The 27,904-nt window shown below is 37.3% G+C and overlaps 1 protein-coding gene across 1 annotated transcript; it reads left to right on the forward strand.

Annotated features, from left to right (window-relative positions):
- The first annotated feature begins 4,181 nt into the window (after positions 1-4,181).
- LOC125241193 (dnaJ homolog subfamily C member 3) lies at positions 4,182-27,217 on the forward strand. Its single transcript, XM_048149552.1, has 11 exons — positions 4,182-4,368; positions 4,457-4,567; positions 5,896-5,990; positions 6,246-6,350; positions 15,385-15,585; positions 15,722-15,847; positions 16,707-16,931; positions 18,206-18,323; positions 18,827-18,959; positions 19,338-19,467; positions 26,880-27,217. The coding sequence occupies exons 1-11, from the start codon at positions 4,290-4,292 to the stop codon at positions 27,033-27,035; spliced, it is 1,479 nt and encodes a 492-aa protein (XP_048005509.1). The 5' UTR covers positions 4,182-4,289; the 3' UTR covers positions 27,036-27,217.
- Positions 27,218-27,904: the final 687 nt, after the last annotated feature.

Raw genomic sequence — 27,904 nt, forward strand, 5'->3', positions numbered from 1 at the left:
GTTCAATCGCTCCCACGAACTAGTTCGCTCTTTTAGGTCTTTTGCTCATTTAGTTCAGCCAGACCAGCGACCACTGCGGTCGAAAAGATCAGAACGAATGGGACCGAATAGTGTCAAAATGATACGAATAGTCCACAGATAGTAACATTCCGGGCCGAAAGGTTGTATGTAACCGAAGTTTAATATGAAAACTTGACTTTTTTTGTTGCTCTGCTAAGTAGCTCTCGCTCTCGGTCGGCGCAGTCACACATTCGTTCTCGATCCCAACCGCTCGCGCTCGCCGATCCCATACTGAACTAAATGAGCAAAGACCGATTCTCAGACCACGGTAAGATTCAGTTCATTTCGGTCATTGATGGGATTTTATTCCTAACAGTTCATAGTTCGTGAACGACACAAGCCTACTGTGGGATATGGGTTAAATTGTGGCGTAGGCGAGAGGCTGGCAACCTGTCACTGCAATGTCACAGTTTCATTTTCTTTCAACCCCTTATTTGCCAAGAGTGGCACTGAAACCTGAGTAGTTTCATGTGCTCTGCCTACCCCTTCATGGGACACAGGCGTGATTGTATGTATGTATGTACTATTATATTCAAGTCTTGGGTACTTTCTAGGTCATCATCATTGGCCACAGCATCTTTCCATATGATAGTAGCAGCACTTGCAGCGACTAAGTAAGAGGTAGGGATTCTGAGTAGGCAGTCTATAGCCTACATCGGTTATGATGGCTGTACAAGCCAATGGCGGATCGGCATTTTCTGCCGCATCGATCACAAATGTGCCTTGACTCCTGGGGTGGTCCAGCAGCTCTACGGAGACGCTTTTGCTTGAGTTGGTCTAGCCAAAGCTCGTCATACTTTACCATACCTTCCCTCAAGCTACGAGGCCAGTCCGGTCTCATCTCCGCACGTTCCTCCCAGCTACAAGATGGAATATTGAAGCCATTCATGTCACGTTTGCAGGAGTCCTTGAAACGGAGAAAGGGTCACCCAACCGGTTTCTTGGCTTCGGCAATCTGTCCGAGCATGACTTCGCGTGGCGATTTGTCAGGGTCCATTCTGTGAACGTGTCCCAGCCAACGAAGTCGTCTCTGTTTCAGCATAGCCGTTATGCTGTTGCATTGTGTCCTTGAAAGAGCTTCATTGGTAACCCGATCCATCCAAATACCTATACAATAGGAGTACCTATTATTGTTCGAAATCAACGCATGTGAAATGCATTTAAGCGACGCTCTTGTTTGGAATAGGTGGTCCACGTTTTTGATGCGTATAGCAGGATACTAACGCCGTGGCTTGCGCGGGCGACGGTCGCGCGATGGTCGCGCGACGGCGATGCGACGCATACGAAATCAAACCTTATCGATATGGAAGCATGAGACGCGACGGCGACGGTCGCGTGACGGTCGCGCGACCGTCGCCCTCGCAAGACACGGCGTAAGGACGCAGGCTTTGTAAACGTGAACCTTGGTGGAAATGGTAAGCTTGTTATTAGCCCAAACTCGCTTAGACAGTTTTCCAAAAGTTGTTGCGGCCTTTCCAATGCGGGTATCTATTTCCTTATTGTTACAGTAGTTTGATGTTGTGGTTGATCCCAGATAACAAAAATTATCAACAGACTGAAGCGTTACTTGATCAACCTTGCTGCTGGTACATCGCTGGATTGCTAGTGGTACATCGGTGCCCTGGACCATTATTACAGTTTTCTTGGCGTTCACGCTCATTGAAAAAGCTCGGCATGCACGACCAAATCTGTTAACCAACTCTTGCAGCTCTTCTTCCGAGTTTGCGACAAGTGCAGCGTCATCAGCATACAGCAGTTCACGGACAAATACATCATACCGCTTCCTAGTTGACTTTAGGAGGTTAATGTTGAATAACTTCCCATCCTTTCTGGTATGCAGATTGACTCCGACATCGCATTCATCAAAAGCTGCCATGAGGAGTGCCGAAAAGAAAATACCAAAGAGCGTTGGCGCCAGAACGCAACCTTGTCTTACACTTACACCGCGCCTCATATCAAAAGCCGCCGATGCCTCAACATCAAACATGACGGTACCTTTCATATTCTCGTGGAACGCACGTATCAATGACAATAGAGTTGGTGGACACACAATACGGACGAGAACATCGTAGACCTCTCTGCTGACCGTATCGAAAGCTTTTTTAAGATCCACGAATGCCATATATAAAAGAACACGGTGTTCGCGACATTTTTCTTGAAGTTGACGGAGGGTGAATATCATATCGGACGTGGCTCTGCAAGCTCTAAATCCGCACTGGGATTCCGGGTAGATTCTAGCTGAAAGGACTTGCAGCTTCTTCAGAACTACCTTGGCGAATGCTTTGCCAGCAATGCTCAATAGTGAGATTTTTTTATAATTATTACAGTCACCTCTGTCACCTTTTTCCTTATAAATCGTAATAATATCAGCATCTCGCATGTCCTGAGGTATCGTACCCTCCTCCCAGCATTCTAGGTATGTCTACAGTATTTATGTATTTTTGTTTAAGTTCCAACATCACAAGCCTTATTGAACTTTTCCGTGGGACTTAATCAGTAGTAGATCTGTGTGAATGTCCTATGGTATTTATTTTATTCAAAATGTCTATTTAACAGATTTAACTAAGCATTATTAGTATATGAACCTTAAAAAAATCTCGCGACGTAAAGTAACAATAGAAAGTGCGAACGTGCATTCCGTGAGAATGCGCGCCACCCCCGAGTAGGCCGCGAACTCGCGACCGCCAGCATGTACTTGTAGCGCGGCGATAGAATCGCGGAGTGAGCCGCCCCTGGTACCGTCTTAGATTGCCATCTTTCCACAACCGTTCTTCATTCGTCACTTTCGTCAGTAGTCATATGTTTCATCATACATATGAGTTGTTTCTTCTTATTTCGGCTCATTCGTCATCAATCATCATTTTCTTTGGGCATGATTACGGTTCATATTGGTCCATACGAACTTAGAAAAGGCAGGTAACACATGTAACTTATGCAATTCAAATCTGAACAAAGACTACTAACGAAAACTGGACAAAAAGGAATCGGACAATCCAGGACAATACCTACCAAAAAAACCAACACAACGGAGAATTAAGCCTGCACTAGGCACGCCAAGTTAAGCCTCGTTAATTCACTTGCTGCATTCCTTATGAAACTGCGTGCAATAGCGACGCATCGAGTCGCATTCACATGTATGTGAACTCGATTCAACGCGGCTCAATTCCGCCTTAGTGGACGCCAGGCTTAAGTATTTTGTGTCCGGATTCCCGGAAATACCAACTTCCCATACATTTTGAATGCGACTCGACGCGGTTCGATTCCACCTTAATGGGCGTAGTCTCATGCCTTTCTCATCATCACAAACTACTAAGAAGATACTACTCATCATTAAAGCTTGTTACATCTAGTCCTCATATTATGTGCATAAAAATTTATAATCACCTTCCGAATTCTCTAAAAAACTTAAAAAACCTCGTCCTTTAAAAATAAGTTAAAACTTTTCCTTATTAATAAGTGTTACTATAGTATTAAAGATTACTTCAACGAAACATATGATTAAGTAATGTACCACAGTTTCTACTATTGTTAAGATATAAATACTTATATTGTTAAACGTTTATATTTAAGTTAGATGTAAGTCTTTAGATTTGCTGTGTCCTTACAGTACGTCACATAAAACTATCCACACATTATTATGTAACACCTTTATATCTGGTTTGTGACATGCAATAAATGATTCAATTCAATAGTCTCATAAGTAATGCAGAAAGCGAATTAACGAGGCTCGACTCGGCGAGCATAGTGGACGCCAGGCTTAAAGTCAAGCACCATAAAGCTAGGAACATACTACGCGGACGGCCGCGTTCGCGCGACCGCGGCCGATCAGTGTGCACGGTCTTCGGGACGTGACTTCGGCTGACCAAAACATCCAGCGAGCCAGATTTCGATCGGACGTCCGTGCGCTCAAGGCCACGTCCACGGCCGACGACCGATAGTTTGCACCGTTGTATATTCATTGTTTAGATCCGCGTCCGCGGTCCCTCGACGGCGGACGTCCGCGTAATATGTTCCTAGCTTAAAGAGAGAAGGGAAGAATTTAGATTTCATACTACTTGGCTTTTTCTCTTCCGAGCAGTTGGCTTTAAAATGTCTGATTTGGACCAATCAGGACAGACCACGAAAAGTGCCGTAAGAAAGATGGATTGTGGCTCTGTCAACTAATTAGTTTGTATTGAAATTAAATGTAATTCACTGTAAGGACAGCGACATTAAAAATAAAAATAACGATGGACTATTTAGTAAATATTAATTGGAACAAAATAACACCATGTCTTGTTTTATTAGTGCTAGAAATAGTGTTAGAATGTAAGTTTAGCATTGACCGGACTGCTGCTGGCCTGATTTTTTCGGTACTTTTGCATTAGGGTTTATAAATATTTTTTGTGTGACACAGTTTCAGATTGTGCGACGCCTGCAGAGGTGAACAAGCACCTGGAGCTGGGTCGGGACTTCCTGGCTCGAGGGCAGCTCTCGGACGCACTGACGCACTATCATGCAGCGGTCGGTGAGTGATCATTCCTAAATGTCTGCTGCTTTAGGTACATTCAGTCCGCATCGCAGCGGTACTACACCCAAAAATACTTATCTTTCTTTAGATCACTTTTGTTTGTAAATTGATGAGGTGGAGGTCATTTATCATAATTTATAGAATACTTACATTGTTTTATATGACATGATACCTTAACTAGGGTTGCCAACCGTACTATATAATATAGTACTGTACTATATTTTGGCCCAGCGTACTATATTCTATATGAAAGATATATAGTACGCAAAAGTACTATATTTTTGGGGTCCTTGCCAGTGGCGAATTTACACTAGGATCAAACCGACAGGGGCGGCGTTTTTATAATGAAAAAAATTTCGCGCTCGCTACGCTCGCGCTTTCATTTCTGTTTGACCTCCATAGTACATTTCATTACTTCATTCTGACATGGAATGATTACAGTTACAAATATATAGAGCCACCTTTGTTTGCAAACATTTGTATTTTTTCAACGATATATTATTATCGACATTTCTTAAGGGGATTCTCTACTCCGATGAGCTTCGATTTGAATCCATTGGTATTATGAATATTATGATAGTTTCTAAAGCCTATCATATTAATAGCATCGTCTTTAAGCAAACTAGTATCCCATAATTACTTAACAGCTCATTGATTCTGTGATATTTAACATCAAAGTTGAACTATTCTAGGACCAAAACTGGTTCTTTGGTCAAAACTTTTGCCTTAATTAGTTTAAAATTAAAATCGCTCTTGCATTTTTAGAAATTTCTAGATTTCATGTGTAAGACCCTTCACCAAAACAAAATTTCCAAAAATGTTTTAAGACAGTGTCAAAGTTCGTAAAAAAATAAGTACATAATATTTTTTTTTTTTTTTTTTTTTCAAAATATGGGTCTTACAAATAGGGTGTTCTGCCTTTTCATAGAACTATTTCTGGCCGAGTTTAATTTGCCAACCAACATTTCGCCGAAGTTTCATTTTAACAATTAACGTGTCGTTTAGCAACTTTTTGTATGGCAACTTTTCAATTGGTAGAATTATTGTACCTAAAGCAGATTATTAAAATCCATCTAAACTTTTGGCAGACTTGTCATTTGTCAAATGTTTCACTTGCTCAAATAAATTTTGGACAAATAACGTTTCGCAACTTAAAGATTAGGCAAGTTACAAATAATTTCTAACATCATCCACAACTAGTTGTATATTCCGCCAAGTACAACAATCGACAACATGACAGTTTGCTTGTACCCTAACAAATCATTTTTTTCCACTTTTTATTTTGCCACTTTGTACCTTAACTGATAAACTTATTTATCTTTTAGAGGGTGACCCACACAACTACCTCACATATTTTAAGCGTGGTACAGTTTACTATGCTCTGGGTAAAGCAAAGTTTGCACTGCAAGACTTCACTAAGGTAAGATTGAGGATTTTCTGTGTACACTATAATTTTCTGTTGCACATACATACATCATCATGTACAGTCAGCTGCATAGAAAAAATACCATCCTTGCATAGAAAATATTATATAAAAAAGGTGCTAAGAAATAATGTTGCTGACTATTTCAGATAATAATAAACTTAAGATTTTGCTGTTTTGTGGTAGTATATAAGTTGTTTAAATTCAGGTCCACTTACAGAATGGTTTGTATTTCTTTTTTATGACTTTTAGGTGTTGGAGTTGAAAGCTGACTTTACTTCAGCTCAAGTGCAGCGTGCTAATGTCTACCTCAAACTAGCTCAATACAGAGAGGCTAAAGAAGACTTCTTGCAAGTTGTAAGTATTACAGATAAAATGATCAAAATCAGTATATAATAGTAATAAGCACTTTTCACAGGCTGTTGTTAGTTGCCTAGACAGTTTCAGATATATGGATAGATTGGATCAGGGATGTAACGGATGTGGTTTTAACGGAAACGGAAGCGGAAGTTTTGAATTTAGTTTAACGGAAGCAGAAGCGGAACCGGAACCAGAAGCGGAAGTTATAGACGTTAAAAACGAAATGAAAAAATACCACATAGGTATAACATAAACCAAAACTACTTAAATTACCTACAACTTTTAGGTGTTTACTGTTCAGCAGTTTGTAATCAGCCTTTAGGCCCACTTAGGTTTTAAAAACGAAAAGAAAAGTTACCTGATATTTTATCTTAAGTATATCATTCATTACAATCCAAAAATTTAAATCACCTTGAACTTTAAGATGTTTAGTTGTTTAGGTAATCACTAAAAATCACATAAGAATCCTTTTAAACCTTTATTATGCCGTAAAAGGTTTTAGAAACGAAAAGAAAACTTACTCGTAGGTAGTATAATACAATCCAAAACTAACCAGTAAAAATTATGTGTAATTGTTAGCACACAATAAAATTTTTAAATTAAATGGAGTGATTATAAAAGAAGTAAACTGTATTTAATAAACAAAAGCTTAGCAGCTTTATCTCCCGGCAGTTTGCTACTAAGGGATCGTAGATAAGCCCTGCACCACTGAATAGTTGTTCACTCGCTACTAACTAGGTGGACAGGACAAATATTGGCGCGCAATGGAATGAAGCGATTGATGTTTAGTATCGCAGCACGTGGCAAGCGGAGAGATGAGCGAATGACAGGTATAGACCTGTTGGTCTTTGATGTACGCCGCTCATGTACCACCGTCGCGCTAGGTTCCGACATCCGCTATAACTTCCGTTTGAAAAATAACAGAAGCGGATGTGTAAAACAAAACGGAAGTTCCGCAGAAACGGAAGCAGAAGCAGAGCTCCGTTACATCCCTGAATTGGATAGCTAAGTTGTGTCAGTTTAAAATGTTTGCTGAGTTGCACAGACACAGACTGAGATATTTTGTTGCACATTATAATTGTGTCGCTTAACTTCATAACTGGGTAAATCCATTCTGCTATAAGGTTGATTATCTTTCTGATCATATTATATTTTTTTCATATCCAACCTTAAAGCAGAATGGATTTACCCAGGTTTGAAGTTAAGCGTCACAATTAGAAGTTAATCTAGAGGCTATTCTATAAATGAATCGGTGAGCAGGTGTGACTAGGGTCAAACACCGATCACTCTACCCTTAAAATTTGTTTTTAATAAACTATAAATAGCCTGTCATTTAAGCTGATACTTATTACATGTGTAATTGAAGCTTGAAACATGTTTATGAATGACACAAACATCATCTAATATGTAGAATAAATAACCCCTTGAAATATTGCAAACTATCCATACTAATATTATAAATGGGAAAGTGTGTGTGTCTGTTTGTTTGTCCGTCTTTCACGGTAAAACGGAGCGACGAATCAACGTGATTTTTAAGTGGAGATAGTTGAATGCATGGAGAGTGACATAGGCTACTTTTTGTCTCTTTCTAACGCGAGCGAAGCCGCGGGCAAAATCTAGTATAATATAATAGAAGAAAATTTCTCAGATTAATAACTAAAAGGTGAGATGGCATGAGAGAAAACATGCAATGTAAATATTTTTTCTGAAGATATTTGTTTATCCAACTTTTTTATGAAATTTTATATAGTATATTTACAACTTTGACTTTAATTAAGTGTTAATATAATGGTTGACAAGCTGGCAGGAGAATTTTAGCCTGTTAATGTTGAATAACATGATGCACAACTAACTGTAGTTGCTAAAGCACTTGTGTTTATTTATTTATTTATTATTGTTCGGAGAACCAACAGCTATTAATACAGAAAGGTTAACTTAATTAGGTTACAAAAAGCCAATTACAGGTTCCCACCAATAGTAACATGTTAAAGCATTTTTCCCCTCACTAGCTCGGAAACACGTGTTTTATCCTTTAATACCAGCGGGTAAAAACGCATTTTATCCACTAGTGGGTAAAGTAATTTGACGTCGAATATAGTCAAATCAACTGCTTTAAAATTGATAAAAGTAAGTGAATCTAGTAATGAAGATGATTTACCACCTGTGGAACTACTGGAAGCAGTGATGAACGCGTTTTTAGGGTTCCGTAGCCAAAATGGCAAAAACGGAACCCTTATAGTTTCGTCATGTCCGTCTGTCCGTCTGTCCGTCTGTCCGTCTGTCCGTCTGTCACAGCCGATTTACTCGGAAACTATAAGTACTACAGTGATGAAATTTGATGGGAATATGTGTTGTATGAACCGCTACAAAATTATGACACTAAATAGTAAAAAAAAGAATTGGGGTGGGGCCCCCATACATGTAACTGAGGGATGAAAATTTTTTTTTCGATGTACATACCCGTGTGGGGTATCAATGGAAAGGTCTTTTAAAATGATATAAAGTTTTCTAAAAAACATTTTTCTTAAAGTGAACGGTTTTTGAGATATCAGCTCTCAAAGTCGTAAAAAGTATGTCCCCCCCCCTCTATTTTTATAACTACGGGGTATAAAATTCTAAAAAAAATAGAGGTGATGCATGCTAATTAACTCTTTCAACGATTTTTGGTTTGATCAAAGTATCTCTTATAGTTTTTGAGATAGGTTGATTTAACTGTAATTTTGGCAGGTGTATAAATTGACATAATAAGTTTATTATATTTGCTGCTACGGAACCCTTTGTGCGCGAGCCCGACTCGCACTTGGCCGGTTTTTTTTGTGTTGTTCTTTCCTCGCTATAGTGAGGGGAAAAGTTTAGTGTTACACTCGGGTGCAAATGTATTTTACTTCTCGTGTGTTGAAAAACTAGCTAAGTTCAGGATTCTATTCTCGAACCACTCGCTTCGCTCGTGGTTCAACTATAGATCCTTTCACTTGCTCGTTTTTCAATTCCACACTCGGCGTTAAAATACAACTTTGCCCCCTTGTATAACAAATAACTATTACTTGTATCATATCAATCATATGTTACTGATAAATTGATAATAAATAAAATAAGTAATATAAAAAATATAGCAGTACATAGTAGGTTACCTACTCACCTATTCACGAACATACTACTTACTGATTAGGTTTTATTGCATAACTTGTGTGTAATCAATGTCAAGCCAATCATTCCAAAGTTTATTTGTTTTTACTAAAATTACTATTTTGTTATGAAAAAGCACATTTAAAACTGATATGTTGTATTTATGCATATTATACACAAAAGTGTCAATTTAGCAAAGCAGTTGATGGCGAGATTTAATTGATTGAATATTTCCTCATGTTGTATGGTAGTATTATCATTAAAATAAATAAATGATGTTTTAGAGCAATGCATATTAAAATGTAATAATGTATTATTGACATTGAAAGGGCCTGGCCCGACTGCCATGGTAAAATCGCCCCTGGCTAAATATGAAATATTGATATGCAGGATTATTCGTATTGTTACTACATGTACTACTACTGGATATTATGCCTCAAACTGTTTCCGTTTACGAAAAAAATTAAAAAAAAAATTTTGTTTTTTATTTTTTTCTTTAAAACCGCGTATCCGATTGAGTTGTTCTTTGGATATTTTATAGATATATTAGGGATACATCAATAAAAAAAAAATTAACTTCCTGACTTTTTGTTAAGTACCTACACTTTTTTTTAAATTTATGTTTTAATTTTTTTTTTTTTACCACATACGAGTTAGCGACACCTACTATATTTTTATATAATAATCGCCATTTTATACTCTATTACATATATTTTTATCAAAAATATTAGTTTGGATCAACAATGTCAAAATAAGTTATTTATATATTACTAGTATTACCCTTTAGTACGTTGCTCCTGGAAAGTGATGTATGAAAATTTTGGCATAATTAATGGAAGATTTTTTTTTAATTGGGATATGTAGATTATAGGCCGAAGTTATTTTTCATCAACCGTCCCCACCCCTCCCCCTCTGCGTCACCCCTCTACCCCCCCTTAAAGAGCCGAAATTGCGATTTTTCTCGATTTCTGACAAAACCGAATGACGATACAGAAAAAGCGTGTCGGAACGAAGTAATCCTTAATAAATTTACTACAAATCTCTCATAAACACTTTAGTGCTAGCACTTATAGTTTTCGCGCAATCCGTCACGAAAGTTGCTCCTTTCTGCAATTTTCTTTAAAGAATATTAAAGTGTTGTCCCAAAATGCTTACGAAATTTGTTTGATACGACTAAAATATTGTAAACTCATGACTATAATAAAATTAAGGGGATAAATCACTACCATGGTTGGGACTTGAACTCACGGCTTCCGGATAGAAACTCGAGGGCTCTACCAACTGAGCCACCAAAAGCTCATCCCTAGTTTCTAGCGAATCTTTCAGCTTTCTACTATATGAATCAATGGTACCCCTAGCGTCATTTATCTATCATATCTATCAATCTAGAGGCCGTGAGTTCAAGTCCCGCCCATGGTAGTGATTTTTTCCCCTGAAATTCATTCTGAGTTTATAATATTTTAGTACTATCAAACCGACGATTTCTTAAGCATTTAAGGAGAAAACTTATCATTCATTAAAGAAAATTGCAGAAAGGAGCAACTTTCGTGACGGATTGCGCGAAAACTATAAGTGCTGGCACTAAAATGTTTATAAAAGATTTATAGTAAATTCATTAAGGATTACTTCGTTCCTACACGCTTTTTCTGTATCTTCATCGGTTTTGTCAGAAATCGAGAAAAATCGCATTTTCGGCTCTTTAAGGGGGGTAGAGGGGTGACGCAGAGGGGGGAGGGGTGAGGACGGTTGATGAAAAATAACTTCGGTCTATAATCTACATATCCCAATTAAAAAAAAATCTTCCATTAATTATGCCAAAATTTTCATACATCACTTTCCAGGAGCAACGTACTAAAGGGTAATACTAGTAATATATAAATAACTTATTTTGACATTGTTGATCCAAACTAATATTTTTGATAAAAATATATGTAATAGAGTATAAAATGGCGATTATTATATAAAAATATAGTAGGTGTCGCTAACTCGTATGTGGTAAAAAAAAATTATTTAAAACATAAATTAAAAAAGAATGTACTTAACAAAAAGTCAGGAAGTTAATTTTTTTTTTATTGATGTATCCCTAATATATCTATAAAATATCCAAAGAACAACTCAATCGGATACGCGGTTTTAAAGAAAAAAATAAAAAACAAAATTTCTTTTTTTTAATTTTTTTCGTAAACGGAAACAGTTTGAGGCATAATATCCAGTAGTAGTACATGTAGTAACAATACGAATAATCCTGCATATCAATATTTCATATTTAGCCAGGGGTGATTTTACCATGGCAGTCCGGCCAGGCCCTTTCTTTTATAATGTTTGACAATTATTATTTTGTGTAGTTAATAGTTGTATTTGTCGTGATTTTCAAATTCGAAATTTTGATCACTTAGTAATTCGAGCTTGAGTTTGTGATACAATTTTGATGCTACCTTCCGATTGCTAGGGCATTAATAATATCAAAGACATATGTAACTCTGTATAGACGGATAAAGTCTAAGAAAAAAACGTATCTCAAAGCCCTAGAGAAAAAGGTACGGTGGCCTAGATGGCGTTACACCTTTGGGCAACGCTCGGCTTGATGGCTCTAATATTAATATTTGACATTTTAACACATATCAAGCTAACAATATGGGCCAAATTGTCAAAACTGAGGTTCAAAAGTAACTCTATAATATTCGATCCTCTTTGATGATATGAATATTATCCCTTGGAATTAATATTTGCTCCATTGTAAACCGATGTAATTAATATTTAATAACAACAGTGACTCAAGGTATGGCTTCTGCATCGGTATATCAAGATTAATTGCATCTATAGTTTAATGGCATTAAGCCACGCACTATACGAGTAATGTGACTAATGTGATAAAGCATGTTTAATATTCTCTAACGTAATTTTGTTTTTGTGTCGTAACGTCCGAAGTGATTGCTTCATTGGTTTATACAAATCATTATAATTTCTAGATAACACTACACATTAAAAAGGAAAAAAAAAATATCCCTAGGGTTATAACTATACCTCCGCCGTACCGCCACACTCCTGTCTACAATCATTTCACTAAACTGAATCCAGTCATATAACTATTTGACTAAACTAGTAACGTATTATAGTTATATTCCTAGTAAGATAGCAATAAATCGCTTTCGTTTAACTATGTTACGACATATAATTATATCCCTAGGGTTATAACTATATAACGGCTTTATCTATCTTACTGCGACATATCCATACTATACAGGGTGGAAAAATGGAATGCGACATGGATGACAACTACCTTAAATATTGTAAATAGCACATTTTGTTTAAGGAAGACTTTCCTTTGTTTTTAAAAACAATAAATTCTGCATTTAAGGATTTATGAAAAATCGCTTGCCTCAGTCGGGACTCGAACCGGTCAAATGTGACAAAAAATAACGTGCCAAATAATGTGCCAAATTTTCATGGCCTTCCGTTATTCTGATTGTATTTGTTATTTAGAGAAAAATGAACCTTATCAGTAACCCTTTCAATCTGCATCATAAAATACGGCACGTTATTTTTTGTCACATTTGACCGGTTCGAGTCCCGACTGAGGCCAGCGATTTTTCATAAATCCTTAAATGCAGAATTTATTGTTTTTAAAAACAAAGGAAAGTCTTCCTTACACAAAATGTGTTATTTACAATATTTAAGGTAGTTGCCATTGATGTGGCATTCGATTTTTCCACACTGTATAATGTTATAAATAGGAAAGTGTGTGTTCGTCTGTTTGTTTGTCCGTCTTTCACGGCAAAACGGAGCGACGAATTGACGTGATTTTTTAAGTGGAGATAGTTGAAGGGATGGAGAGTGACATAGGCTACTTTTTGTCTCTTTCTAACGCGAGCGAAGCCGCGTGTAAAACCTAGCATGTATTATATGTACAAGTATACATGGAGCGAAGATTTCAAAAGTAAGAAGGCCAGACACACCGTATTGACCTTAGATGACTGTAAAAACTGTTAAAACCGGCCAAGTGCGAGTCGGGCTCGCGCACAAAGGGTTCCGTAGCAGCAAATATTTAACCAAAATTACAGTTAAATCAACCTATCTCAAAAACTATAAGAGATACTTTGATCAAACCAAAAATCGTTGAAAGAGTTAATTAGCATGCATCACCTCTATTTTTTTTAGAATTTTATACCCCGTAGTTATAAAAATAGAGGGGGGGGGACATACTTTTTACGACTTTGAGAGCTGATATCTCAAAAACCGTTCACTTTAAGAAAAATGTTTTTTAGAAAACTTTATATCATTTTAAAAGACCTTTCCATTGATACCCCACACGGGTATGTACATCGAAAAAAAAATTTTCATCCCTCAGTTACATGTATGGGGGGCCCCACCCCCAATTCTTTTTTTTACTATTTAGTGTCATAATTTTGTAGCGGTTCATACAACACATATTCCCATCAAATTTCATCACTGTAGTACTTATAGTTTCCGAGTAAATCGGCTGTGACAGACGGACAGACGGACAGACGGACAGACGGACAGACGGACATGACGAAACTATAAGGGTTCCGTTTTTGCCATTTTGGCTACGGAACCCTAAAAAGTACCTACAAGTTAACTTTTAAAGAACAGGAACTCATTTATTACTACTCCATAGGTGATACGTATTGATTCGACCGCTGTCACAGAGTTGATATTTTATCGTGATCTTACTATTCGAAACCTCATTTGTTTAGAAAAATAACTAAAGGGCGGAATTATTCAAGGCCTTTGAGTTGGTAATATCAGGCCTGCTTCAATTAAGGTACTTATCTAAGTAAGTACGCCTTAGTTACACGCGAATTTATAGAATTAAACCTACATACCACTAAGGGCCAGTTGCATCAACCACATTTGACAAACACATCATCGTCACGCAGCAGACGTCTATGGAACTTCCCATACAATAAAATTTAACGGAGACAGACGGTTTGGTGCAACCGGCCCTAAGACATGTCCTTGGTAAAATGCCGCAAGGGCCTATTTTAGACATCAGCTAGCTTTAAAGTTTAGTCTTAGTTTCTTATATAATTATGTAAATATGATCATGTAAATAAAGACCATAATTATAGACATATCTTAGGGTTTTTAGAGCTAAAGTAGAGCAAAATAAAAAAGGTACTAATTAAATATTAAGATTATATTATTTTTTAAAAGGTGAAAACCCTATATCGTCAGAACAGGTACGAGTTTCGCGATAGAAAGAGAGCGCACTTCTACTTGAATATAATTGTAGGCATTTTGCGTTGCGCGGTCGGAATTTGAACTTAATAGTATCGTAGCAGGAGTCGTTATTTCTTTAAACGGGTTTTTGGAGAGGGCTTTCTGTACTTGTACCAAAGACATATATAACTCCGTATAGACAAAGTCTAAGAAAAAAACGTACCTCCGTACCATACAGAAAAAGGTATAGGCCTAGATGGCATTACACCTTTGGGGTACGCTCAGATAGATGGCGCTAATATTAATATTTGACATTTTAACACATATCAAGCTAAGAATATGGCCGAAATTGTCAAAACTGAGGTTCAAAAGTTTTAAGCCTGTATCAAGAGATGGCAGTCTATGCACTGTGATTACACATTTTACTTCGACAGTAACACTCTATAATACTCGATCCTCTTTGCTTGTACTAATATGTATTCTGTTTCTAATCTGTGGTATTGATGTACATAGACTTTTGACTAAGATATAGAGTTTGAGTTTGTGAAATGATAACCTTTTGTCAGGTCAGCCTATGGTCTCAACTTGTCAACATTGTACATTTTTGATGGGATATATCTGACTGGTATTATAATTGTATTTAAGTTTTAGTTTTTTTTTGTACGTACTACTTGTGTAGGTATCTGAGTGGTAGGTAGTGGTAATATGTTGTGTTTGTCGGCAGACATACGCGGACCCGTACAACAGCGAGGCCGTGGCGCAGTACCACAAGATCGACGAGTACATGGAGGACTTCCGGCTGGTGGAGGCGTACTACCGCGGCGGCGACCACCGCGCCGCGGCCGAGCTGGCCACGCGCCTGCTCGAGGTCTCGCCCTGGTCCGCGCAGCTGCGCCAGCTCCGCGCCGAGAGCTACATAGCCCTGGTCAGTTGGATTGCTTACGTTAGACCGCCTTAGGAACACTTACAGCATTGTTGTATGAGAACAAAGCTATTGAATGTGTGTGTTTGTCATAAACTCACAAGGCAAATGTGACTAATTATGGAATGTTCTCTTTTAGAATGACTTATTCTCCGCTGTGTCTGACATTCGGTCTGTCAACCGGCTCCAGCAAGACTCCACGGATGGCTACTACCGGCTTGCTACTTTGTTGTACCAGCTGGGTCATGTCAGTGATGCCTTGAAGGTAAATATATTAGGTAATTGTATTACCATCGGTGTACGAAAAGATGAAAGGTGAAGTTATTTGTTAATGCTCCATAGTGTACTCTTCACTAAACAAAATAGTAAAAATAAATAATTTAGTTACAAAACCAATCTAAAATAATAATTGGATTCGCACCCGCCTTTAAGGCCAACTAAAACGTCATAAAAGTAAACTAATGCTAACATTTAATCATTGCATATCTCAATTTCATATAATGTTAGGGCTAATAGTTAACGACGTTTACGTTAAGTCACTTAATGAATAAACAAAGTGAAGTTCTGCAGCAAGTTCACTCGACAGTTTTATTCAAAATCATAAACTACAGTAAAGTACAGTTGTTGAGGACATATGTTTGTTTTATTGCAAGAATTGTGAATCCATATCTATCGGGACTCACTAATATGTTGCAGGGTAATAACATTTACCTATTCCTATTTAATCGTTTGATTATATGAATACTTGAATATGGAAGTATGATCAAAAGATCACAGGACAAGTAATTGAAGCATAATAGTGAATAATAGGGGACTGACGCACATCACTTTAGAAACATACTTACAGAAAATTGTAATGCAACTTGCTTGTAAGTCACTATCAGCAAGTATTTGACATTAAACTTTCGTGAGACATAAGTATTCAAATATTTATTTAATCATCGGTTGTACTCACGTTATCATATTGCGTCTATTGCGACATGCACGAAGTGTAGCCGCCGCGAGCACTCCTATATGAGGAAGTAGGGCCTCCTCTCCTCTCCTAAATGGCCCGAAAAATGTGAATAACGGGAGTACCACCGTTGATTCATTAAGTATTTGACGTGTTGTTTGTCGGGCAACAGGAAGTCCGCGAGTGTCTTAAACTAGACCCCGAGCACAAGAAGTGCTTCCCGCTGTACAAGAAGATCAAGAAGGTGGACAAGCTGCTGCTGGACTGCGAGGAGCTGAGCGAGGCGCGCGACTACCTCAAGTGCATGAGCAGCGCCGAGAAGGTGCTCAAGATCGAGGATGAGGTCTCGTTGGTCGTGTTCGAGGCCAAGAGGTGGCTCTGCAGCTGCGCTACCAAGGTTAGCTATCTACTACATTATACACTGGGAAAATTTAGTGGTTGTTGTGAGGATCCTCTACAGCAACCCCAGCTTCATTTGGCTTTTACCCTAAACTAAAGGGGTACAAATTATTTCAATTACTAATTTAGCACTAATTGACAACATTTCAAAATTTTCAATGTCCCTAAATCGAAAACCATTTCGAGATATACGCCTGTAGATCACAAAAATATATTTTTTAGTATTTTTTTTCTTATTTTTAGTAAAAAAATCTTAAAAATAGTTAAAAGGGGAAGTGACGTTACGCAGCTGAGTCAGACTATTCAGAGCTGCCACTAAAACCAAAAAAATCTTCCGGTTGGGATGTCACTTGAGTTTGACTGTGACACTTATCATCGCTAGTAGTATGGAGATTTAGAGGTAAGGAGCGGAAGCTTTAAATTTCAGAAGTGCAGATATAGGCACATAAGGGTTTGACACGTTATTTTCGACTGTTCTACTTTGACAGATTTATCTCCTTATACTTCTACATTCCATAGCTCATATTTGTTGACAGTGACATTTGACAGGCGGACATCTCGGACTGTTTAAGCTGACTGTTAAAACTTTTTTTTTTGGAATGATTTCGTCGTTTTCTTAGGTACTATGAAACAACACATGTGACGTCAGAACGCTGTGTCTTGACGTTTGTAACTTACGCTCTTTCTGTTTGAAGTAGTAATAAAAAGGGATTTTCGCATTAAAATAGCAGTTTTTGGGAAAAGTAAAAAAATACGTGTATCTTTAAATATTGAGTTCTTTCAAACCAAACAATAAAAAGTAGTAGTCGAAAATATGAAATGTTGTCAATTGTGTACCAAATCCTCGTATAATAAAAACATCCAAAACGCAAAGTGGGATTGCTGGAGAGCATCACGTTCTATTCCCACATGTCGGGTGTCGGATCCGTATTTCAAACGGTTGTCGGCGGTACAAGGGGTGCGGGCGGCGCGGTGTCGGATTCGACACCAGACTGCCTCCGACGATTGTGTAGCGCCATACTTACCCATAGGCGAGCGTGACACGATAAAATTTTTTCCGGGCATGTCGGCTGGCAAAACGGCCTCCATTTCTTGTGGGATCCGACACAAAATCGGTGTCGGGCAAGTGTGAATAGCTTCAAATAAAATGTTCTGCCACCAGAACGTTCAATCAAAATCCGGACCCGACAAGTGTGAACCGGCTTTTAGAAATATCAGGGATAGTCCGTCTGGTTAGCAAACACGGGCAACTTACATGTGAGGAGTTCGCAGGAGGAGCAGTACACGGAGGCGCTGGGGCACTGCGCGGCGGCGCTGGCCATCAAGCCGGACGCGCGCGTGCTGTGCGACCGCGCCGACGCCATGCTGGGCCTGGACATGTTCGACGACGGTAACACACCACACTACACTATACGCTATACGCTACCTGCACCACTTCGGCTGCCCTCATTTTGTTCACTTGATATTTTCTCTTATCTTCAAAATTATATCTTTTTTCAGTATTATTTCTACATCAGTCGATAATAAAACGCAATTTACAATTTTTACTTGTGTAGTTATCCCAAAACCTTGGATGGGTAAAATTGGACACTTTTTTTAGACAAAGTTTTGAGGATGACTACAAAACAATAAAGTGTATACAGTGTTTTATAAAATACTAAAGGTGTTTTCTTAGCGACTGATGTAGAAATATCACTGAAAATATTAAAGAAAATATCGAATATAAGAAAATATCGGAAGTAGCCCTAGTGTCGTCTTACCCTAGGTAAATTCATTGTCATTGACAGACAGTTTGGTGCAACTTAAACTTGCCAGTAAGGACAGCTTTACTTTAAAAGGCAAAAGGCAAGCTTGTACTAAAAAGATATTTACCTAATATTTATTTGTTTGCAGCCATTCATATGTACAAAGAAGCGCTAGAATTAGACGAAGGGTTCCAGAGAGCAAAGGACGGCCTCAGCCGCGCACAGAAACTGCAAAAACAGTCAGAACAAAGAGATTACTATAAGATTCTAGGTGTTAAGAGGTGAGTTCTATATTTCAATTTAAATTTATTTATAATCGATTATTAACAGGTTGGAATTCTTGTGGCACTTTGGAACTGTCGTAGGGACTTTATCGAGTTACAATATTCTTATATCTATACATTATACTCGAATCAAAAAAGTTTTAAAGTACATATATGTATAAGTAAGCCACAGGAGAATTGCGACCTCGAGTTAAATCAATATCAAATGAATAATTCTCTTAGTCTAGATTTTCGCATAGTAGAATGGGAGAAACTCCGACTAATTTTATCGATGAAATGACACAGTATCCTCTTGTTTAATAAATTTACTGTCTCTCGCCCAGTTAAAACTAACCTTCTGTCTGTAGTCTAAGCCAATTGTTTTGTGTACCACAGGACGGCAAATAAGCAGGAGATCACAAAGGCGTACCGAAAGGCGGCGCAGAAGTGGCATCCCGACAACTACCAGGGCGACGAAAAGAAGGTCGCGGAAAAGAAATTCATCGACATCGCCGCGGCCAAGGAGGTACATCTCTAAGCCTAAGATAATAATTATAGTCTAGCTCAGGGGTTTCCAAACAGGCAGAAAGGGTGCTTATAGTATTTTATTAATACACATTTTCAATAACCACTTTTAGCAATACATGAAGCGAAATGGGGTATTGCGTATGATTCGATAAAAAAATAGGCCAACATTGACTTTCACAGTATGGAAGTTTGTGGGGTACAAAATGCTATCATGTTATGTCTACAGGAAGCGAATTATTAAAAGGAGTATTCAGTACTTACGAAGTGATACAGTAGGAATAGAAAACAATAAGTCGAAAATTCTTAAAATTAGACTTTTATATCAAATAAACAACTAATGGATTATCATTACAAATTTAATATGTATTTGAATACTTACTAGTCTTAGGACCCACTGCACGTGGCCCGTGGGCAGTCACGAGAGCATGACGCGGATTAGAAACTTTACGAGGGGTGATCCAAAAGTAATGATAATGGATATGAGCATTTTCAGAATTTGGGACCCCCCAATTAGCGTAAGTTGTTAAAAAAAATTACCTCACTGTCAGTTTTGTGACGATAATTATTTGACGTGTCGTGAGTTAATTTCTGACATGAATATCAAAAATAATCATACTTTAAATTAAAGCTGGGTTTATCCTTTTGTTAGTGACAGAAATAAAAAAACACTGATTTAAACTTTCACGATTATTACACATAATTATTTTTAAAATCGGGACTTACGGTGGAGGTCAGTTTATATGTAGTCATACGCGATTAAGTCCCGATTTAAAAAATAATTATGATAAATGAAAAAAGTTCGTATAGAATATAGATACATTTTCAAAGGATATGGTATCCTACAAAATTCTAGGTGCTGCTTGGGATCATGTTCCCGATTTTTACAGATTATCGCGAAAATTGAGGATATAAATTGGAAACAAAATTACGTTGGTATTAAAGAAGAACGTACAATCATTTTCAAAATAAAAAAAATATTAGTTAAAATTTTAAACAAAAAAAATTTTTTTGGCCTTCAGAATGACAGTTGACAGAGCCGAACCCTCAAATTGCCGAGGATGCTGCTCAAGTTGGTGTATTTAAAGCTACAAGTGACATTACCTCATATTGAAGGCAATATAAGGGCCATTAATATTTTATACCCGACCCTTACCGACATGGTATTTAGACTAGACTTAGGATTTTATTTTTTAAAGGGGCAAAAAATGTTTAATGAAAAAGTAAAATATGTAAATAAATCACAAAAGAGTTACTTTTAATTGTAAAAATATAAGGATACTCATATTCTTATGTTTTAATACTCATTATCGTTACTTTAGGAGGATCACCCCTCGTACACACACCGATCGTGTATGTTACAAATATCGAACTTCTTATTATAAAAACACAAAATAGCCAATCCTACTAACAATATAATATGGATGGATTTATCAATCTCAGAAGTCGTTGGTATGACATTTACACCACATCATAATTTTCGAGTTCTTTTAAAAATTAACCTTAAGTTGACCAGAATATGTGTGTTTAGTAAAACGTCCCACTTTGTCGGTTACCATTAAGGCGAGATGTACTTGTATCTTTAATGAATAAACTGACAAAGCGGCTTTACAGCAATCGACAAAAAATGGGACGTTTTCCCGTGCACACTCACAAATAGTCTTTTTCATATGCACCTATATTGTAAATTTCATCGACATCGCAATAGCCGTTTTTTTTTAATTAATGAAATAAGTATGCAAATGGGTCCTTTATTAAATGGTAGATTATTTTCCGCTACTGTATGTGAGTGTGTTTAGTAAAACGTCCCACTTTGTCGATTGCTATAAAGCCGCTTTGTCAATTCATTCATATAAAGATACAAGCAAATCTCTGTGGTAAGCGAAGAAATGGGACGTTTTAGTAATAGTAGAGCGGCGAGAGGGTCTCGGAAAAAGTTGATGTGACTGGAGAGTATACTGCTGACAAGTGGTATCGTTCTGATCGGTAGACTTTACTGAGTACGAAATAATGACTTGTCGCATTCTCAGACTGTGGGGGGGGGTTAACTATGACGTCACAAAGATCGCGGTCCCGGGTTTCATTTTTTTGCCAATTTGTCTAGAACCCCTTATCCAATTTTGAAAAATGAGGTGTCAATTGAAAGCGTATAACATGCTGATTAAGATTTCTTATATGTGAAAAGTATAGTTTTGTTAGTTATTTTTTAATTAACAATAATGCAAAAAATACTTTTTTTTTACTCTCTTTTTTGATTTTTGTGACTCAAAAAGGCAATGAAAACGGCCACTTAGCTAAAAAATATGTTATATAAATCATTTAACTACATTATCAAGCTATCTGTTGCTTTTTAAATTTCTACGATCGGATAATAAATAAGCAAACTACAACCACATACCTGTAGGCGGGGAGTACCGCTTGACACGCGTTCCCATACATTCGGCGTCTATCAAATTACACCTCGCGCAAAATTCGATTCAAGCAGATATACCTCTAATCTTATTCATCGTAACCTACCAATATTGGTGTCATTTGAAAGGACAATTAAAGTACTTTAAGAAACAATGTCAATCATTTTCTTAAAATCAATAATCGCCAGTCTGCGGTGGTTACAAAGGAAAAAAGTGGGTATGCAATTTGACTGGTTTCCTAGGTTTGATACCCTAGACGAGTTTAAAAGGGGAGGTAAAGGTGACATATGGGTTGTTCTCTGGCCTAAAAGCTACACAGAGGGTCAGGGGAGAAAAAAACTAGGGTTTAAGGTGGCTCGCTTTCCATACAAAAAACATCTACCATTTATTTAGTCACCGCACACTACAACTAAATAAAAATATGCGCATACATCTACTATACATTATCCATCGTCGCAGTATTGAACGAAATACATTGTTTCATACAGAAATCATGGACAAATCCATGTGAATTTTTTATTAATTTTACGAAAATGTGTGTGCCAAATTTTGTGTACAGACACAGAGCCGTCATATTTCGCGCATTTTTAGTTGACATTGTCATCAGTGACACTTGGCTCTTGACAAGTAATTATTTAAAGATATTGGTTTACTTAACTCAAGCAGACTCTGAAATAATGACGCATTTTGTCAATAAAGATACATATCGTGTATTTCGACACTGCTAGTGTAAATCGAAATGGCGTCTCGGTCAAATGCATTGACTATGAAACAGGAGATCTCGAGTTCGATTCCGGGCTCTTTTTTAATAATTTGAACTTTTTTTGGATTTATTAAGTTTTATTTTTTAATAGAATAAATATTCTATTAAAAAAGACTCTTACTATTTTTTATTTTCATACAAAAATACATTACAATCTTTATTATGCCTTTGTTGATAAAATAAAATATTACACGTCAGGTCAGGTACATAGGTCATAGTGTGGCATAGTATTAGTATTAGTAATGTGCTGACTTCCTTACATTTACTGAGCTAGTTGACCTATGTTATTGTTGTGTGAATGTTTTTCTTCAACAACTAAATAGTTATATATATGAATATGTATGTAGGTATGTGGGTAGCTTTTGCACATTGTAATTTTTCCTCAGTCACCCGCTGAGCTCAGAGACCACGAACGCTGTAGTGTTCGAAACGTCGGGATAAATTGTAAATTCATTATACACGATTTAATCCGTTTTCATAGTTTTTATTTCATGAGTAACTATCGCGGTAACTGAAGACAATATTAACTAAATGGTTACAAATAATAATTATCATCAATATAATCTGATCCAGGCAGGCAATTATGGTCGCGCGATAAATGATAAAACATCTGGCCGTCCCTATAATCGCACTTACTAATAGTGCGACAGGGACGGCCTGATATTTTATCGTCTATCGCGCGACCATGCTTCCCGTGCTGTACTAGCTTTAGCCCGCGGCTTCGCTTGCGTTAGAAAGAGACAAAAGTAGCATATGTCACTCTCCATCCCTTCAACTATCTCCACTTAAAAAACATGTCAATCCGTCGCTCCGTTTGGCCGTGAAAGACGGACAAACAAACAAACACAAATTATCTTTGGTGAAACAACGAATTCTTCCACTTCAGATTATAGAGTAACCAGCTTTTCCCATTTATAATAAACTAGCTTTTGACCGCGGCTTCGCTCGCGTAAGAAAGAGACAAAAAGTAGCCTATGTCACTCTCCATCCCTTCAACTAAATCCCCTTAAATAATCACGTCAATTCGTCGCTCCGGTTTTGCCGTGAAAGACGGACAAACAAACAGACACACACCCTTTCCCATTTGTAATATTAGTATGGATTTGACATTATTATTTATATTTAAATAATTATATATGTATAGCCCAATTTCGTCGGTAACAGCGTGTTATGTAATGGCGTCGTTGGGGAACAATCGTCTGTCACGCCGTGAAGGTGCGTTCGATTCCCAGGATTATATAAACTTTTTGTATTTTTTTGGATATAAATTTCGTTTTTTTTATTGACTGAGCAAGAATGGAGAGCCGAAGGTATCAATTTTGTCTTAGAGAACATATTGATTTTTTTATTGTCATTTTGATTTTCTATTTATTAAGTTGAGATATAAAACACAACTTTTAATACCCTCGCTAAATATAATATTTTTTTCTACTCCCGAACTGTTATTCGTCATTTACAGGGTCGTGCATAGATCTTTAAAACCCTACATAAAGGTCTATTCCCCAAAGCCAGCGTCCGCCGGTTTTCCGCGCATGCGCGCAGTATCGAAAAAACTGAAAACGCATTGTTTGGCTCTGTAACCATGGCAACGCCTTATAACGACACTGCGCGAGTGCGCGGAAAGGCTGGGCAGCAGAGCTGACAGTGCAAACCTTTGCGTCAAAATACAGGAAGCAGTGTGAATTTCACGAAAGTTATTCAAGAAAATTATTAAAAACTAAGTGCATGGTCGTAGAAAAAGTATTGTATGCAACGGTGTTTAACTGAGTCAAAAAATACTCGTGGCGTCTCAATAACAATTTTCGGCTTCGCTTCAAATTGTTACCCACGCCACTCGTCTTTTTTGACCTCCTTTAAACGCCTATTGCATAAAATACTATATCGAAATCACTCCTTAGATAAAAAAAGTCCACTTGAGTTTTTAAAGCATTACGTTACTCAGTTAACTATTGCATTTTCATTTACTAATTTAAGATTTCAAAAGCGATTTGAATACCCTTGCTCCATCAAAAATAAACAATTAGAAAAAAAAATCATTCGGATCGTAGTTTAGAAACTAAAATTTATCTATACTTTTTGGATTTTTTTTTAAATATCAGATTAGGATAATTATGTTAGAAATTCTGAGTTCGACGAACAAAAAATAGTGTCACATAGTGTTGTGTTCCTGCCGGTGAGTAAGGCTGCCTGAGCTCAACGAGGGTGCGGGGTGCTGACGACGGGAGGACTTACGGAACTAATTTGTTCCGTCTATTGTCCTTTGAGTCGTCGGCAACCCAAACCCTCCTTTGAACTTGTACACTCCTTTTGCTGTGCATACGCAGCAAAGGGGAGTGTACAAGTTTCTAATGGGGCGGCAACGCGCAAGCGACACTCTTCGAGTTGCAGGCGTCCATAGGTTACGGTGACCGCTTTCCATCAGGCGGACCGTATGCTTGTTTGCCACCGACGTAGTATTAAAAAAAAAAAAGAGAAAAAGTCCTGGATTCGAACCCAGTACTTCCATGCAAATCATGCGATGGCACGTATTTACCGCAAGGCTATTTAAACAAGCTGTCGCCGCGTGAAATTATCGACTAGAAGGAATACAAAAACACTGTTTGTATGTGTGAGTGGTACTTAAAAATAGTGTAAAATAGTAAATTTATTTACATTAAGGGGATTAACGTTACAATGAGAAGTTGAATGTTTGTTGTAATACGTTAATTTTAATATTAAATGTTCGCGAAGCATAATTGAAAGTATATAAATGCCTGTACGACTCCACAAAAAAAATAAGACTGGTAATTTGCAGATTAACGCCATCTAACGCAGCCTGAGCTTCGGGTAACCTAGGCGAGCCACCTTAAGTTTAGTTTTAAGTTATTTTTTCCTTTATTTGTTGATTTTATTGTGTTTAATTTTTTTGTAATTTTATCAAGGATACACGTTGGTTTCTTTTGCTAAAAGTTCCCTTTTTTATGAGAAATGTTATGAATTTTATGGCATTTTCCGATAGAGACTAAAATTAACTTTCAAATAAGGCCAAATAGTCATACTTTTACTTATATAATATTAAGGGTATGGCTATGTATCAGTAGGCCACATAGTCATACTTTTACTTATATAATATTAAGGGTATGACTATGTATCAGTATGACTATGTGGCCTTATTTGAAAGTTAATTTTAGTCTCTATCGGAAAATGCCATGAAATTTATAACATTTCTCATAAAAAAGGGAATTTTCAGCAAAAGAAACCAACGTGTATCCTTGATAAAATTACAAAAAAATTAAACACAATAAAATCAACAAATAAAAGAAAAAATAACTTAACTAAACTTAAACCCTAGTTTTTTTCTCCCCTGACCCTCTGTATAGCTTTTAGGCCAGAGAACAACCCATATGTCACCTTTACCTCCCCTTTTAAACTCGTCTAGGGTATCAAACCTAGGAAACCAGTCAAATTGCATACCCACTTTTTTCCTTTGTAACCACCGCAGACTGGCGATTATTGATTTTAAGAAAATGATTGACATTGTTTCTTAAAGTACTTTAATTGTACTTTCAAATGATACCAATATTGATAGGTTACGATGAATAAGATTAGAGGTATATCTGCTTGAAACGAATTTTGCGCGAGGTGTAATTTGATAGACGCCGAATGTATGGGAACGCGTGTCAAGCGGTACTCCCCGCCTACAGGTATGTGGTTGTAGTTTGCTTATTTATTATCCGATCGTAGAAATTTAAAAAGCAACAGATAGCTTAATAATGTAGTTAAATGATTTATATAACATATTTTTTAGCTAAGTGGCCGTTTTCATTGCCTTTTTGAGTCACAAAAATCAAAAAAGAGAGTAAAAAAAAAGTATTTTTTGCATTATTGTTAATTAAAAAATAACTAACAAAACTATACTTTTCACATATAAGAAATCTTAATCAGCATGTTATACGCTTTCAATCGACACCTCATTTTTCAAAATTGGATAAGGGGTTCTAGACAAATTGGCAAAAAATTGAAACCCGGGACCGCGATCTTTGTGACGTCATAGTTAACCCCCCCACAGTCTGAGAATGCGACAAGTCATTATTTCGTACTCAGTAAAGTCTACCGATCACAACGATACCACTTGTCAGCAGTATACTCTCCAGTCACATCAACTTCAAAACTAGACGACTTTTTTCAATTCCGCCGCCTTACTATAAAGACACCCGATATGTGCATTCGGAGGAGTAAGTTGTGTTGCGTGTGGTGCAGGTGCTGACGGACCCCGAGAAGCGCGCGCAGTTCGACGCGGGCGTGGACCCGCTGGACCCCGAGGCGCAGCGCGGCGGCGGCGGCCCCTTCAACAACCCCTTCCACCACTTCCAGCAGGGCGGCTCGCCCTTCCAGTTCAAGTTCCACTTCAACTAGACATATCGCGCGCCCCGCACCCAAACCCCGCACACACCCTGCCCTGCCCTGCGACACCAAACGGAGAAGATGCCATATCGCTTGCCGATACGACTGATTTTTACGACTTTACGGCGTACCTAAATAAAAATAGGTATTTTGATTAAAGTATGATATGTAAATAAATTTATGATTTCATCTTCTTTAGTTGGTTTTACGCTAGGTTAACGTGATTAGATGAATTACCCAGCCTCGAGGCTCCCGGTCGCACCCTAGCCTATAACATAAATTGCTAATATCATTCAATTGCTTCCTATTTTTCGATGGACTCTATTATGAGGTAATATAAATTGTGACACGTGGTAACTAAACCACCAACTAACCAAAAGCAATTGAGTGGCTACAGTAGTAAATTTTCGAGACTGTACATGCAGTACGAATTTCTCTCAAAATATCTTCCTATAATTGTAACAGACTGGTTCCGGGAGTTCTTGCTGGATTACATGCCATAAATAAATGCTATTTATCGGCACAACTAGTCTTATTTCTGTAGAATTATGTGTAAATCGAAAATCATTATTTTTATTTCAAGTACATAAATTACTTGTTTAATTACAAGAACAATTTTATGCTACTGAGAGTGCTCGTGACTTCATCTGAATTGGAAGCACCACTTGCCTTAACGAAAAACTGTTCACTTATTTTAAGCAGCTTATTATTTCGTTACTCGCCAAACTAAAACAGTTTGCACTTTTTAATGAAAAAAAAAATGCGGATTTTTTACTTTATTCAATATCACCTCGGAGGCTTTCGATCAGAATGGAAGTAAATTAAACTTCTTCCGTTTCGGTATCGTCATACAATACGATGTATAATTATTAGATAAAAAA

The sequence above is a fragment of the Leguminivora glycinivorella genome, chromosome Z, assembly GCF_023078275.1.
Source record: "Leguminivora glycinivorella isolate SPB_JAAS2020 chromosome Z, LegGlyc_1.1, whole genome shotgun sequence".
Taxonomy (NCBI): domain Eukaryota; kingdom Metazoa; phylum Arthropoda; class Insecta; order Lepidoptera; family Tortricidae; genus Leguminivora; species Leguminivora glycinivorella.